This window comes from Humulus lupulus, chromosome 6, assembly GCF_963169125.1.
Source record: "Humulus lupulus chromosome 6, drHumLupu1.1, whole genome shotgun sequence".
In the NCBI taxonomy this organism is placed as follows: domain Eukaryota; kingdom Viridiplantae; phylum Streptophyta; class Magnoliopsida; order Rosales; family Cannabaceae; genus Humulus; species Humulus lupulus.
In genome coordinates this window covers 110,074,485-110,090,846 of record NC_084798.1, presented here as the reverse complement: position 1 = coordinate 110,090,846, position 16,362 = coordinate 110,074,485, and the positions used below count along the sequence as shown (strand labels likewise).

General features: G+C 42.7%; 1 protein-coding gene across 1 annotated transcript; it reads left to right on the top strand.

Annotated features, from left to right (window-relative positions):
* Positions 1-11,170: 11,170 nt before the first annotated feature.
* On the top strand, positions 11,171-11,662 carry LOC133785387 (secreted RxLR effector protein 161-like). The gene has a single exon (XM_062224632.1). The coding sequence runs from the start codon at positions 11,171-11,173 to the stop codon at positions 11,660-11,662; it is 492 nt and encodes a 163-aa protein (XP_062080616.1).
* Positions 11,663-16,362: the final 4,700 nt, after the last annotated feature.

The window sequence follows — 16,362 nt, the reverse complement described above, 5'->3', positions numbered from 1 at the left end:
CTATAACACCTCAGTAACGAAGGCGAAAAAAGGAACATCAAAGAGCACTACCTCAAATAGGTTGCAGATGGCGGTTGATACACAAACCCAATCCGGTGATGAAGTCACCAAATAGGGTGTTGCCCAAAGGGAGGATAGAGACTTAGATCCTCGCTTTGGGGATTTTGAAGAAAATGTTGGACCCGTCGAGGACCTAGAAGAGGTCCAACTCGACGAAACTCGACGAAAAAGACCCGACCAGAGTTGTAAAGGTCGGAAAAAACCTAGAGCCCACCATGAAGCACGCACTGGTGGAATTTTTGCGGAAGAACCAGGAGGTTTTTGCCTGGTCACACAAACACATGGCTGGGATAGATTCTGCAGTTATCAGCCATGTCCTGAATATAGACAAGACTTTTCCACCCGTGCAACAAAAGAGAAGGCTGCTCGATAAGGATAGATCGAGAGCCTTAAAGGAAGAAGTTGAAAGATTAAAGGAGAATGGGTTCATCAGGGTGGCATTTTATCCATCGTGGGTCTCCAATCCAGTGCTGGTTCCCAAGCCTAACGGCAAATGGTGAACCTGCGTGGATTTTACAGACCTCAATAAAGCCTGCCCGAAAGATTGCTTCCCACTCCCAAGAATCGACCAGCTGGTCGATGCGACTGCAGGGCACGAGATCCTCTCATTCATGGATGCATATTCAGGCTACAACCAGATTAGTATGCATACCCCCGACGAGGATCACACCAGCTTTTGGACCGATACGGGCTTATACTGTTACAGAGTAATGCCCTTCGGACTGAAAAATGCGGGTGCGACTTACCAACGGCTAGTCAACCACATGTTTAAAGAGCTGATCGGAGTAAACATGGAGGTATACGTGGATGACATGCTGGTAAAGTCTAAAAAGGAAGAAGGACATGTAAAGGATTTACAAGAGTGCTTTGATGTTTTGAACAAATACCAGATGAAGTTAAATCCCCTCAAATGTTCCTTCGGAGTTGGATCGGGGAAATTCTTAGGGTTCATTGTAAATTCAAGAGGAATCGAGGCCAACCTCGACAAGATAAAAGCCCTGATCGACATGAAGTCGCCAGAAAGGATCAAGGATGTACAAAGTTTAACCGGGAGAATCGCAGCCCTAAGTAAATTTATTTCGAAATCAACAGACAAGTGCGTCCCTTTTTTCAATCTACTTAGGGGAAATAAGAAGTTTGAATGGACAGGAGACTGCGAGCAAGCATTCCAGGCCTTGAAAGCTCATATGGCACAGCCTCCCATCTTATCAAAGCCAATAGAAGGAGAAACTTTGTTTATTTACCTGTCGATCACAGAAGTTGCTGCGAGCGCGGTGCTAGTACGAGAAGAAGAAGGCGTACAGAAAGCGGTCTACTATGTAAGCAAAAGACTGATCGGAGCAGAAATGAGATATCCACCAATCGAGAGGTTAGCATATTGCTTAATCCTGGCCTCTAGGAAGCTGCGCCCTTACTTCTAAGCCCATTCTATCCCGATTTTAACTGACCAGCCCCTGCGGCAAGTCCTCCAAAAACCAGAGGCGGCTGGGCGATTATTAAAATGGGCAGTCGAACTAGGACAGTTCGATATAACTTATTCACCATGAGCAGCAATAAAGGGACAAGTATTGGCTAATCTTATTGCAGAGTTCACATAACTTCCAGACAGCGAGCAATGTGAATCGCCTAGTGCGCCCGAGCCTCAAGAGAAAGCTCCTTCGTGGAAGTTATTCAAGGATGGGTCATCCAATGAATCCCACGCAGGAGCAGGAATGATATTGATAACGCCTGAAGGGCATCAATTTCACTGCGCCATCAGGTTCGACTTCACCGCGTCAAATAATGAAGCCGAATACGAAGAGTTCCTCGCTGGATTGAGAATGGCGAAAGATATGAGCATAAAAGCGCTTGATATTTACAGTGACTCACAGCTGGTCGTAAACCAGGTTCTAGGAGAATATCAAGCACGAGGCTTAAAAATGGTGGCCTACTTGAATAAAACAAAGGACCTGCTAGCCTAGTTCACAGAGTACACCCTCCAGCAAATACCGCGGGATCAGAATTCAAACGCAGACGCCTCAGCCAAACTTGCGAGCGCAAAAGATGCTGACACTTTGAACATTGTGCCAGTGGAAAGACTGAGTAAACCAAGCATACAAACGGCTGAGACCAATATGGAGATTCGAATGGAGGATACATGGATGGCACCTTACTTGGAATATCTGACAAACGGTGTGCTACCGGCAGATAGAAACAAAGCCAGAACTCTACAAAGGCGAGCCGCTATGTACATTCTGGTCGATGGTGTTATGTACCGAATAGGATATTCAATGCCACTACTCAGATGCGTTACACCAGAAAAAGCTAAGGAACTCATGAAAGAGGTGCATGAAGGCTTCTGCGGGGATCACGCTGGGGGGCAGAGTTTGGCAAAGAAGATTCTAAGGCAAGGCTACTTCTGGCCAACTATGAACGAGGATTCGATGGAGTTTGCACGAAGATGCGATAAGTGTCAAAGGTTCTCCAAAATTACACAAGCAGCTCCAAACGAGTTGAAACAAATGCAGAGTCCATGGCCTTTTGCTGTTTGGGGCATAGATTTAATTGGATCTCTGCCAACGGGAAAAGGCGGAGTAAAGTACGCAGTCGTGGCAGTTGATTACTTCACTAAATGGGCCAAAGCTGAACCCCTCGCCACCATAACGACCAAGAAAGTTCTTGACTTTGTCATCAAGAAGATTGTTTGCCGCTATGGCTTGCCCAGGAAGATCGTTTCAGACAACGGAACCCAATTTGATAGCGACTTATTCACCGACTTTTGCGAAAGGCATGGAGTTATTAAAAGTTTTTCTTCAGTTGCGCATCCCCAAGCAAACGGGCAGGTCGAAGCCGTGAATAAAACTCTTAAAGATACCCTGAAGAAGAGGCTTGAAGATGCTAAAGGAGCATGGCTGGAGCAGCTGCCTGAAGTCCTCTGGTCGTATAGAACATCTCACTGAACAGCGAAAGGACATACCCCATTTTCCCTAGCTTACGGATATGAGGCTATGTTACCTGTCGAGTTAGATCCCCCCTCACATCGACGTATAACATACGACCAGGACCAGAATAGCCAACTAATGATGGAGTCCCTAGACTCAATTGACGAGATACGGGAGAAGGCCCAGCTCCGAGTTGCTGCGTACCAGCAAAAAGTCGCCCGATACTTTAACTCCAAAGTTAAAGAAAGAAAATTCAACGTCGGTGACTTGGTGCTACGACGAGTTTTCTTAAATACCCGCGACCCCACTGCTGGAGTACTCGGACCTAATTGGGAAGGACCTTACCAGATTGAAGAAGTCCTTCATCCGGGCACCTATAAACTTGCACGCTTGAACGGAGATCTCGTTCCACGGTATTGGAATGGAGAACACCTGCGCAAGTATTATCAGTGAACAATCCTTTTTAAAGAACTGAATTGTATTAAATTTTACTTTTTTACAAGTTTTGCAAAGAGGGTTAGCCACGTTGTGTGGCTAATCGCTCGTATATGTAAGATTCTATTTTAGAATCACTCGTAAAGACATGTTTAGTCCATTTTTAATACGAGATTATAAGGGACTGTGCGCAGCCAGTCATTCTTGCCAACCTTTGTGAATTTATATTTACAAGTATTTGTTCATTACGTGTGTTGTTTTGCTGTATTACAAGTATTACTTTTTCACCCGAGTAGAAATGCTCGAACAGGTCATGGCCAAGGCAAGTGACCAAGGACCTAAAGCTCCTCGATCACTTGGGGGGCATATAAGGCACATCGATAGCAAAGCGTACCATGAGGTATGTAAACACATGAACAAAATGAGTGAAAGCATGCTAAGGTACTTAAAGTATTTTTCAAAATTTATATTTTGTTAAATCAAGCCAAAGTACTATGCTAAGTTCGGTCATACAGACAAATGTTATAATAAATGAAAATGTTATAGCATCATGAAGCAATCTTTTACACCGCAAGCATCACTGCTTGGATGTAACTGTTCAAATAAAAGGAAAAGTTTGCTGCCCATTGAGCAAATTCAAAAAAAAGATATTGTCTTTACATCACGACCCGTGGGTCGTGTAATCAAAAGAAAGAAAAAATAATAAAAAGAAAAAGCTCAAGAGGCATTAGGAGCACGAGGGTCTTTATCAGCGTTCTGGTTGGCAGCATCCTCGGCAACTCCTTCTTCCTCTGCACCGGCAATGCTTGGAGAAGCAGGGATCCTTGCTCTTGCCTCCTCTTCAGCCAGTTGAGCAGTGTAGCGAGCCAGCTCAGCAGTCCTAACATCTTCTGAAAGATAGCCGAAGTTGGCGCCCTGATTGTTTTTCCAGAAGTTGTAAAAACACTGGAGCGTCGCGTTCTTATACCTTTCCAGATTCTTGGAGTTGTCAAGCTTCAGCTGCTCCACTTGGCTCTCAAGGGTGGCGATGGCCTCGTCCTTGGACTTGAGCTCCTCGCCCAGTCTCTTGCATTCTCGAAATTGGACTCGGCTGGACTCTTGATACTCCTCCCTCTGCTTCCTTATAGCTGCCTTCGAAGCTTCAGCCTCCGATAGCTTCGTCACCGCGGCATCCCTCTGCTGAACGATCGCCTCCAACTCCTTTGCGTGCCTGGCCTCTGCAGCCGAAAGTTCTTCGGCTGCTTTCACCTGGTACCTCTCGATAGCCTTTGCTCGAGCCTGTTCGATGGTGGCTTGGGTGCGGGTACGAGCAGCAGTTGCAGACAGCAATGCCTAAGGACAGAAAATAAAGTTCGAACCTGTTGCAAAGAATAAAAAAGTCTAAGGCCAAAGAGATAAGAAACACTTACACTGGCTATTTCGTTCAGGGTCCTGTTCAGAATTTGGTCGACCCCCGTACTCTCTGCCTCAACCATTGCATCCTTGACGCGGTCGTTCTTCACGATGTGCGCAAGGCGGTTTTTGGCTGCTCGTAAGGCGCGGCTCGAGAGTTTGGCCCCAAGAGTTTCTTCCCACTTGTTTTGTTCCCTGCTGGGCGCAGCCGGAGGGTTCATTGGAGTAGGAGGAGTCTCTTTCTCGGCAGGAGCTGGAGGATGAGCAGAAGTTTGCCCAGTTGGCATGTCCTTGGAAGGATCTTCTGTTCGACTCTTTTTGGCAGGTCCCTGGCTTGTTTCGTCGTTGTGTCTCCTTGATGACTTTGGCCGGAGCTGAGGAACTTCCTCTTCCTCCTCAGCCTGGTATAGGTCGAAGACGTTGGGAGTGGCCATATCTGCATACAAGTAAACACATGCAAAGGGTAAGATAAAGGCAGATGAAAACTCCTTATCAAACGGAAAAGAAGGTCACAAAGTTAATACCCGAGCTACAACTATTGGTCGCTATAATATTGACTCTATTAGTCATACACTCATTATCTGGCATGAAGAAGTCTGGTCCTAGATTTGGAGTATATGTAAAGTTGCCTTCCTCGTCAAACAAGTGACAGGGAATTGGCAAGCTATTTAAAAGAAAATTTACTATACCATTTTCATCGGAGGATTCCCCCAAGTCCACAATCGGCTCTTTGGCCTTTTGTTTCCCCTTGCCTTGGGGAGCAGAAGGCCCTTCTGCAGAAGGATTGCCCGTGGGTTCCCTGATTGTAACCCTCGTTGGCCTCCTTCGTGGAGGAGACGCAAGAGGTTGCTGCTCGGGAACCCCCTCGGCAGTGGCATCGGCTACCACGGGTCCTCTTGTTTCATGGCGAGGAGCCAGGAGGCCAGCTAGCCTCAGATTATCATCAGTGACCAAGGACTTGATGCTTTTTTCTGCGTCCGTCATCCTGGCCAGTGCATTGGACCTCAACACCATGTCTGGTGTTGGGGTCGGACGTAACCATGGGCCTGAAAGAAAAAACGCACCTTAAGAAAAATGAAGGGAAATTCGCTAATAAAAAGTACCAACCAGTAAAAGCAGCACTTACCTCCTCGAGCGAAGGCCAAGTTGTTGCTGGTTATGTCCGGAGTAAGGAAGTACTCCTTGCTGTACTGCCCCACGTTGGATATGTGCGTGGTGGCACTCAGGAACGTCCGGTTTGTCTCCTGGTGACAAAGATGGAAGAAGCCCGTCCCATACTGTTGAGGGTTGGACTTGAGATCAAATAGATAATTGATCTCATGGGGGGTAGGTTCTGGCCATTTTTTAAGTTTGTACAGGATATAGAGTGTGGCCAGCATTCTATATCCATTTGGAGTAATCTAGAAGGGGGCGACATCGAAATAATTGGCCACCCCCTGATAAAAAGGATGTAGCGGGAGCACAGCCCCCGCTTCTATGTGGTACTGAGACTAAGCACTGTATACACCTCCGGGGAGGTTAGCCCTTTGGTCTGCGGCAGGAATTTTGAAAGTGACCCCTGTGAGAGGATACTTCCTAAGGTAGTTGGCAAGCATCATGGGAGTTACAAGGCTTTTCGGGGAGAAATACCACTCGACATCAGGCAGATTCTTATGGCGAGGGTGGGCTCTAGTTTGGATGTTAGGGTTAGGAGTAGGATTGTTTCGGCCACTGGTCGAAGGAACCCCAGCCTGTGAATCAGGCTGGGCAGGAGGATTTGGACTATCGTCGGATTCAGGTCTTTTCTTGCCTAAAGATTTGGAACAAGCCATTTGAGGAGGAGAAGGACGAGGTCTGGAGGAAGATCATGAGAAGGGAATATCGTGAATTCGGTCGGCCGGTTGTTCATCGCCTTCGAGCAGCTGGGCGAGAAGATCGTCGTCGATGGGCCGTTCACCTCCCCACAAATCTGGCATCAAAGTCTGCAAACAGAAGAATGGGGAGGTGAGGATAGAGAATTTTTAAAGGCTTTTTAGAAAAGCGCTGGTCGAGTATAAAAGTCAAGCTTTTATACAACAGCGTTCTAACAAAAAGCTAAATCTTTCTACACGAACAGTTTGAGAAACGGATCAAAGGGTGAAAGTAAAAAGTTTTTCAAAAAAAAGCTTTTTCAACTCCCCTTAGGGCGGGAAAAACCTATTTTCCAACTAGCCTAAAGATCGAATTTTTACTTCGATTTTACGTCCTAAAAGCATGATCCCAACTATTAAACTAACTCGTAACTCTTTTTACCCACAAGACATTCTACTCACAAGCATCTCAAACCAGAAGCAGATGAACTCAAACAGTCAACATACAGGAGCATGCATTATGAAAATTTGAAGCATAAGGATTCAAAAACTTACTAGAAAGATGGTCGTGGAGATTGGTAAAGAGTCTTCAGAAATCAAGGATCTCTCGGGCTGAGTCTTGAAAATGCAGAAGAACGGTCTCCGGGAGAAGATTGAAGCTCTGGTTTTTAGGGTTTCTTGAGAAGGAAATGGCGTGCGTAAAAAGAAAAAGGGAAGTTTGGAGATGTTATATAAGTTTGTCTGTGGCATAAAAAAAGGTGTAATCATCAGTTTCCCTCTTTCGAAGTATGGGGAAGCGGAATAGCTGTCGAATTATTACTGGGGAACCGAAAAGTCATGATTAGACAGGAGTAGGTTGCTTTTTCCAAGAACACACGAACGGTTCTGACACGTATGGTGGGGTTACCGAAGAGTCGTTCGCTCAAAAGTTTATTTATTGCTCGTAATAAATAAACTTGGGGGGCAAATGTTATCCAAAAAATTGGCATTGATGACGTGGCAAGTGATCCCAGGACACGTGGCCGACATCTGGAGGAACTCTGCTAGTGTATCAACCAGAAGGTACATTATAAGCAGGAGGTGGCCCAATCTTACCTACGACCAGTCTGGTCGTAGGTTCCACATACAACGCAATGTTACAATAAAGATCTTTGTAAATCCCGAAATGAACTCACACAATCTCCTGAGTATCCGATTATTCAGGAGAGAATATCTGTAACAATCTTGTGTAATTCCCCTTGAGCCTATAAATAGAGAAAGATAGCTCAAGGAAGGGACTTTTTGCTTTCGAATTATTGGATACTAGAGTAATTCTACTTGAAATATTGTATTGCTCTTCAGAGGTTAGTGAAACTCATTGAACCCTAGTTCTTTGATCACTCATTTGATTCTCATATCAATAATAATCTAAGTGGACGTAGGTCATTACCAGATCTTGGGGCCGAACCACTATAAAATATCGTGTTCTTATTATTTTTGTCATTCGATTCTTTTCAACGCATTCATTCACATCAAGCATATTCTGACTCCGTGTCAGTTGACCAAAATCTGGGTCAACATATAACTCCATCCAGCAGCTCATGGCCGACCCTCTCCACTCATCAGCTCACAACTAACCTTCTCCGTCCATCAGCTTCGTCAACTGTCGAAAAGCTAGATCAACAAGCGAGTTTGCTCCATTTGCAACCCAGTCCGTCGAAGTCGAAGAGCCAAGATCTATGTAATGCCCTACTTCCTTAGAGTCGTTACCATGTTATTTATAAATGTTCCATTAGCTCGCTAATCGAGGTTTTAGGTTAAAAGCATGATTAAATTGAAATAAACACTCATTTAAAGAATATTAAGTAAAAAGAGTTGGTCATTCGTTAAAATTCATAAAAATGTTACATTAGGATCCCAAAATACTATTTTGAAATACATTTACAATCCAAAGATATGGTACAGTCGACCTAGGTGACAAAAACCACGCGTTCCATAAAACAACCCCAGCCATGGTGGCCAGGTAGGCCAAACATGTACACACCGCTCCATGCCCTCTAACTCATGGTTCTTCGACCTTTTTCCTTTCTCTTACCTGCACCACAGAGCACCCATGAGCCGAGGCCTAGCAAGAGAACTTCAAGCACAACATACAATAATATACTTCAACAAATACATACTTAATCAGAATGACAAACAACTACCAGGTCCTATTGGAATGCACATCAATACAGTAGTATACCTGCTCAATAGCACAATGGCATAACAACCTAATAGTACAACAGCACAACAATACAACAACACAATAATACGATAACACGGCAAGACAATAACACAACAATATAATAACACGGCAGTACAATAACACAACAGTTCAATACTACAGCAGTGGCCTCCGCCAATTGGGGTGCGTTACTAGGCATCCAGTCCGTGCTCCTAGCTGAACGGGTGTGTACAACACCCTTGAGGGTCTCGCCCTAGCGGCATGCATTCAACAAGCTTAACGCCGATCTCGGCCCCTTGCCGCTTCTGGCTCTTGCCTCTTCCGGCTTTTGCCGATCCTGGCTCTTGCCGATTAGTCATAATCACATGTATGACATAACAACTATAAAAAACACATACAACACTATACATCACATATCTCTATGGGTTCAAACAATTTTCTTACCTAGTGTCATGAGCTGACAACCCAAAGCGATCCCGAGCACGACTCCTAATCCCGAGCCTGAGCGGTAAGACCTTGTCACAATGTATTAATAAATATCCATCATGATTAAAAGCCTTTGGAATAATATACTAGCCTTCGGGACCCTGAATTCTACTAAACCAGGTATAGAATCCTTCCCGAGCCTAAAACCTTGATGAGCCGCGGCGCGCTCAATTTAAGCAGCACGACTCTCTCTGCTGAAGGACACGGGCCACGACGTGCCTCGGGATGCGTCGCGGTGCCTGGACAAAGTCAGAGGCTCCCAAGCCTTTTTGTTCAAGTGGGTCGCGGCGCCCTGTACGAACCCAGAAATCCCACCATTTTCAGACTTCTAAACCTCCTGCAAATCAATCCAAAGATATTCTAATGTCCGAATTTAGTCCTAAATTACTCTTTCTTTACTCGGCGTAATACATTAACCCAAAGAAACTAGACCAAAAACTCATCACAATCCAAACTCAATCACCTAAGTCCCAAACCCCAAAACACTAAAAACAAAAAACAGGGAAATCAATTAGAACACTTGCTTTAAATCTTACCTCTGTGAAGAATTCAACCCTAGACAAGATTCCCAACATCTCCAGCTGTAAATCCCTAACTTCCAGCTCAAATTCTGATTTTTCCCCTTTGATTCTTCCCAAAGTACTCTAAGTCACCAAGAGAGGAAGAAGGAGCAGAGAAAGAGAAAGAGAGTGCTGAGAAGGGTTCTCTTTTTTTGTTTCTTCCTTAGTTCTAGTACCATGTAGGCTTAAGTATATCCTAGCTGCCTAATGACAAAAATGCCCCCAAGTCTATCCCCAATCATTTAATGCCCCCAAGGGTAATCCCGTCATTTGCCACATTTCCCACTAATCCTCCTATTGTCCTATAAATTCCCATCTAATCCCAACATACTCAAATAATTACTAAATAATTACCCGCTACCCAGTAAATCCCAGGCACATCGTCTATCCTCTATTGTTTGAAATCCAAAGGAGGTAATAGTAACTCGAAAGAAACTAGCTAGTGAAATTGCTAATGCTTGTTATCTTTCTTCAATGAAGCAAAAATCAGTCAAGTTTGCCCTTAAAGTTGAATAATGGATATCTGCTATGCAAGATGAGCTTCAAAAATTTGAAAGAAATGAAGTGTGGACTCTTGTTCCTCGTCCTATGGGTTCCAACATCATTGGTATTAAGTGGATATTAAGAAATATGACTGATGAAGTGGGAAATGTTGTGCCCAACAAGGAAAGACTAGTAGCTGAGGGGTATACTAAGATTGAGAGAGTATATTTTGAGGAAACATTTGCTCCGGTTGTAAGATTGGAATCCATAAGACTTTGTTTGGCTGTGGCGTGTTTCATGAAGTTCAAGTTGTACCAAATGGATGTTAAGAGTGCATTTTTGAACGAGATCCTTGTGGAGGAGGCGTATGTGTCTCAACCTCTTGGGTTTGAGGACCCTCATAATGGATAACATGTCTACAAACTAAACAAAGCATTGCATGGGCTTAAGCAAGCTCCTTGGGCATGGTATGATCGTCTCACCACCTACTTTCTTGAAAAATGGGTATACTAGAGGTAATGCTAACCAAACATTGTTTATTAAACCTCTGAATCATGGTATTGTTTGTTCCCAAAGTTATGTTGATGATATAGTATTTGGATCCACTTGTGATGCACACACTCACTCCTTTGTTCAACTAATGACTAAGGAATTTGAAATGAGCATGGTTGGTGAACTAAGATACTTTCTTGGTTTACAAATTAAATAACTCGATAATAGAATTTTCTTGTACCAATCACATATGCCACAAATATGCTAAAAATGTTTGGTTTAAAAAATGCATAACATGCTCGCACACCTATGGGCACCACTGCCAAATTGATCAGGTTCGAGATAAGTAAAAATGTTGATGCAACAGTGTATAGAATTATGATAGGTAGTTTACTTTACATTACTGAAAGTCATCGTGATATTTGTTTCAGTGTTGGGGTTTGTGCTAGATATCAATCTGCCCCCACTGAATTGCATCTTATTGTTATGAAAATAATTCTCAAATACCTGGCTAGTACCACTGACTTTGGTCTTTGGTACTCTTGTGATACTAATCTTTCTTTGGTTGGTTTTAGTGACTCGGATTGGGCAGGTAACCTTGATGGTAGGAAAAACACTTCATGTGGTTGTTTTTATGCGGGGAACAAACTTGTTTCTTGCCACACTAAAAAGAAAAGCTCCATCTCTGTTTCATCTGCAGAAGCAGAGTACATTGCTGCGGGAAGTTGCTACACTCAACTTCTTTGCATGAAACAAATGTTGAATGATTATGGGCTCTGTCTTGACACGCTGGCCATTTAGTGTGACAATACAAGTGCAATAAATCTCTACAAAAACTCTATCCAACACTCTCGCACCAAACACATCGACATCCGCAACAATTTTCTATGTGAGTTAGTTGAGTCTAAAACCATTACATTATCTCATATTGCATCTGAAAGTCAACTTGCTAATTTGTTTACTAAAGCTTTGAGTTCACAAACATTTGTTCACTTGAGAAAGTGTAACACCCTGGATAACCAAGACCATTACATTGTATATTTTTAATAGTGCTGGACTTACTAATTAAGTCATTTGGATATAAACATATAACTAAGCACAATTAGTGGATTAGGGTTTAAAGATTTTGATCGTAGAAATAGTAGATTTCATTGAAAAGATTGAGTCTGTACATTGGATCCCAAAAATAAATGTTTACAAGGCATTTACAACTTCAAAATCAATTACAACATAGGCCGACCAAAGCGATAAAATTAAATTTTAGCTCTAGTTCCTGTTGATCCCTCGGCCATGGCGGTCCAGCAACTGCAAATGTACACACCAACCCTAAAGCTCTCCAACTCATGGCTGGTCCAACTTTCCCTTTCCCTTACCTGCTCTACATAGAACATGGGAGCCAAGGCTCAACAAGAAAACTTAAATCAATAGATTCAATAAGCAACAGAATATAAACAATACGCTTAGCAGTAAAAACCTGCTCAAACAAGCACATAATTAAATTTAGCATGCAATGAGTTAGACAAGTGAAATCGGCACTTCTACATATTTAGATAACGTTCAGGTCCGACTCTCTTAGGCCAAGCTCTGAGATCATATGGGAAACCCTGGCTCTCTTAGGCCAAGTTGCATTCCACATGCTTGATGTCGGCCCCCCCTCCCTTAGGTCTATCTTTCAGATTAGATATAATCAAACATATAGATTACATAATACATAATTAGATGCAACTTATACAAGCATGCCCAGCTGATTAATCACATTAAAACCATAGCCATATCCATTTGTAGGGTTCCAAGCCCTGATTACTACCTGGGTGCAGTGTTCTTACCTAGAGTCCCGAGTAGATAGTGTAAGGCGATCCGAGCACGATTCCTACTTTCGATCCCTATTAGTACAACCTAGTCACAACACAATAATGGATAACCATTGATCACTTAGACTATTTAAGAGCTTCAGGGTAAATATTTAGCCTTCGGGACCTCAAATTCTACTAAACTAGTTAATAGAATCCTTCTCGAGCCTTTAGGTTTGAGTTCCTGAGCTTAAAAACCCTATTTGGCAAACATTATCTATATGGGCCGCGGTGCCCCTCAAAATCACCACGACCCTCTATAAGTCAGAGAGCCTCCCAAGTCCATTTCCTGGACACGCGTCGCGGAGCAACCCACCTAGCGCCACGACACTAAGGCGGTTCAGCAAACCCCCCCTTTGGCCTTTGAGTTCACGCGGGCCGCTGCGCTCCAAGAGCAGCGCCGCGACACGACCCCGCGAACTTAGAATTCCAAGAAGTTTTCCATCATTTTCCCCGAACCAAAATTAGCAAAACTTAACCTAAACATAAACCAAAGCCAAAATTGAGTCTAGAACTCTCAACAACACAACATAGGCATCACAATTTCCTGAGAAACCAACCACGATCTTAGCCCAACTCAACGACCAATACTAGCATTAAAACATAGTCAAAACCTAAACTAATCAAAAAATTCATAGCAAAATCATGTTATAAATCTTACCTCAACAGTGATTTCGACCCCTGTACTGAACCCCAACCAATCCTAGCCTCCAGCCTTCATTTTCTTAAGCCAATTCCTCAAGAACTTCAAATGTTTCCCAAGGCTCAAAAGAGAGAGAGATGAACGAGAGAGAGTGAGGGAGAGTGTTAGCTGAGAGTGTTGTTTTTGTTTCTTCTTTTCTGGTTTTTTCTCAAGGCTGCCCAAGTCTATCCCTTGACACAAAAAGACTAAAGTGCCCTTAAATGGAAGCCTTACTCCTTAGTACCCCCAAGGGTAATACCGTCATTTACCACATTTCCCGCTACTCCTCAAATAATACTATAACTTTCCAATTAATCCTGACATACCCAATTAATCACCAAAAAACTACTTGTTACCCGATATATCCCGAATACGTACTAAGTGTAACGCCTTGGATAACCAAGACCGTTACACTGTGTGTTTAAAATCGTGCAAACTTGCTAACCAAGTCATTTAAGTAAAAATGTGAATCTAAAGACATTAACAGGTTAGGTTTAAAATATTTTGGTTAAAAATGAATATTTTTTCATTAAAATAATGTTTATTACATGGGATCCCAAATCAGGGTAAATGTTATAAATAATCAAGCCACTCTAATGGCAAAATACACATTTTAGGTTTCCGTCCCTGTACGAACCCTCGACCGTGGCGGCCGAGCAGCTGAAAATGTACACCTCGCCCCCAGAGCTCTCCAACCCATTGTCAATTCACCTAACCCTTGCCTTTACCTGCACCACGTAGCACCCGTGAGCCGAGGCCCAGCAAGAAAACATAATATCATAGCATGATCAATATCAATAACCAAATAGTTCACGAAGTATAACCAAGTGATTTACAAAACATTAATCAATTATCTAGCAAGCTATAGCATTCACATAATCAAGGATATTAGTCAATAAGCCGATGACCTAACATCTTGATACTCAGCATATCATATATATCAAGTTAACAACAGTAGACAAGTCATGCAATACCTAGGGTCAATACCTATAGGTCGCACCCTCTATTTAATCCATTGTCTTTGGCTCACTTAGGCAAAACCCAGTGTTCAACCCACTAACTCTGGTCTTCTTAAATTGGGCTCAGTGATTATTAAGTTGTCCTCGACTACCAGTGGCCGAGCCACGCCCTGTGCGTAAATATAGATTTGGGCACCCTTAGGTCGTTAATCATATGTCCCCATGGCATAATACCATCTCATGACATCATATACAAATATAGGGAACACTTAGTACCAACCTAACCACATAATCGGGTACAGTTTTCTTACCTTTAATTCTGAGTGCTTTGATCAAGAAAGATGACCTCCGAGCACAATCCTGCCCCGAGCCCAAGCGTACACCTAGTCACAACCATGATAAAGGATTACATCAATAATTGTATAAAGGTTTCTGGATAAAGTTCTAACCTCTGGGACATCGAATTCCACCAAACTTGGTAATGGGATCAATCCTGAGCACCCTAGGTTAGGTTCCCGCGCTTAAAAACCCCAAAAGACCAAAATTCCCTTTAAGGGCCGTGACCCTATAGACCCATCTCGCGACCTGCCTCAAAATCAGAGGCTCGGCCTCCCTGGAAAACCCAACACGCGCCGCGTAGTCAAATAAAACATAGAATTTAATGACCAAGAATATAATTCAAAGCTTACCTCAACTCCTGGTTGATTCCTTTAGCTATCACTGAGCTAACCTCAAATCCTTAGCCTCAAATTGATCTTCAATATCAAGACCCAAAAATCCTTAGAACCCAGCAAAGACTACAAAATTTAGTCAGCTAAACCACAATTAAATGCTTACCTAAATTCCCTTTTAAACCTCCAGATTACCACTGAGATATTCCCCAAGTTTCCAACTCAATAATTCATCCTTGATCTCAGAGTAAGCTTGAGAAATGGAAAGTCTAGAGGGAGCTGAAGTGAGAGAGAGAAAAGAGTCGTTTTACTCAAGTTCTACTGTTTTCCTTAGTTTGTTTTATCCACTCTTAGTTAATTAAGTCAATCCCAAAGCTCGGGGTACCAAAAACGTCCCCGAAGCCAAAATGGTAAAATCCCTCAGTATTCCCTCCTAAGCTTTCTAACCTCAAATATATCTACAATTATTTATTTTCATAACTCAATAACCCAGATAAATATCTATTACCCAAAGTACCCCTTGACTCGCCCCGAGTCGGGTATTGGGTCTCGTTGTGACTTTCCCGCTACTTGCTCCCTAGGATCGCCTCATGTCGAATACTGCAAATATATAAATATGTCCACATAGTAATGTGGTCTCAACAGTTTATCACATTTATGCCCAAATAGGCCAAAATTACAATTATGCCCTTACAAGGTAAACAAGGCCCGCATGCTTATCTAGTACTCATAAACATGCATTTCACATAACCATATAATCATAGGATCATGCATATCACATAATCATGCATTTTTACCACTAATTCACATAACTTCCAATTATGTCCTCCCGGCACACTAATCAAGGCCCTTAAGCCTTATTAGTAATTTTGGATCGTTGCACTAAGTTTCCCAAAATACCCCTAGGCTCACCTCAAGCCGGGTATTTGACCCCGCTGTGACCTTTCCACTAACTCGCTTACTAGGATCGTATCAAGCCAAATATTGCAAAAATATCCACATAATAATGTGGTCTCAATCATATAATACATAAAATTATATTTATACCCTCAACGAGTCAAAATTACAAATATTCATTATTAACAAAAACATACCACATGCACATTTAATACGCATAAACATGCATATATATAAATATATTCATATTTCCATATAAATTATGTACGCCACATAATCACACATATATTCAATTAATTTCACATATAATTCCAATTATACCCTCCGGACACACTAATGAAGGCTGTTATCCCCAAAAATTGGAGTTCGATGACGTGGCAATAGAAGTGACAAGTTGCAATACATGGTCCATAAACGACACATTAATAGTCAATAAATGTAT

Excerpts from the sequence above, each read along its gene's own strand:
- LOC133785387 (XM_062224632.1), top strand. The coding sequence starts at position 11,171 with ATGGGCACCACTGCCAAATTGATCAGGTTCGAGATAAGTAAAAATGTT.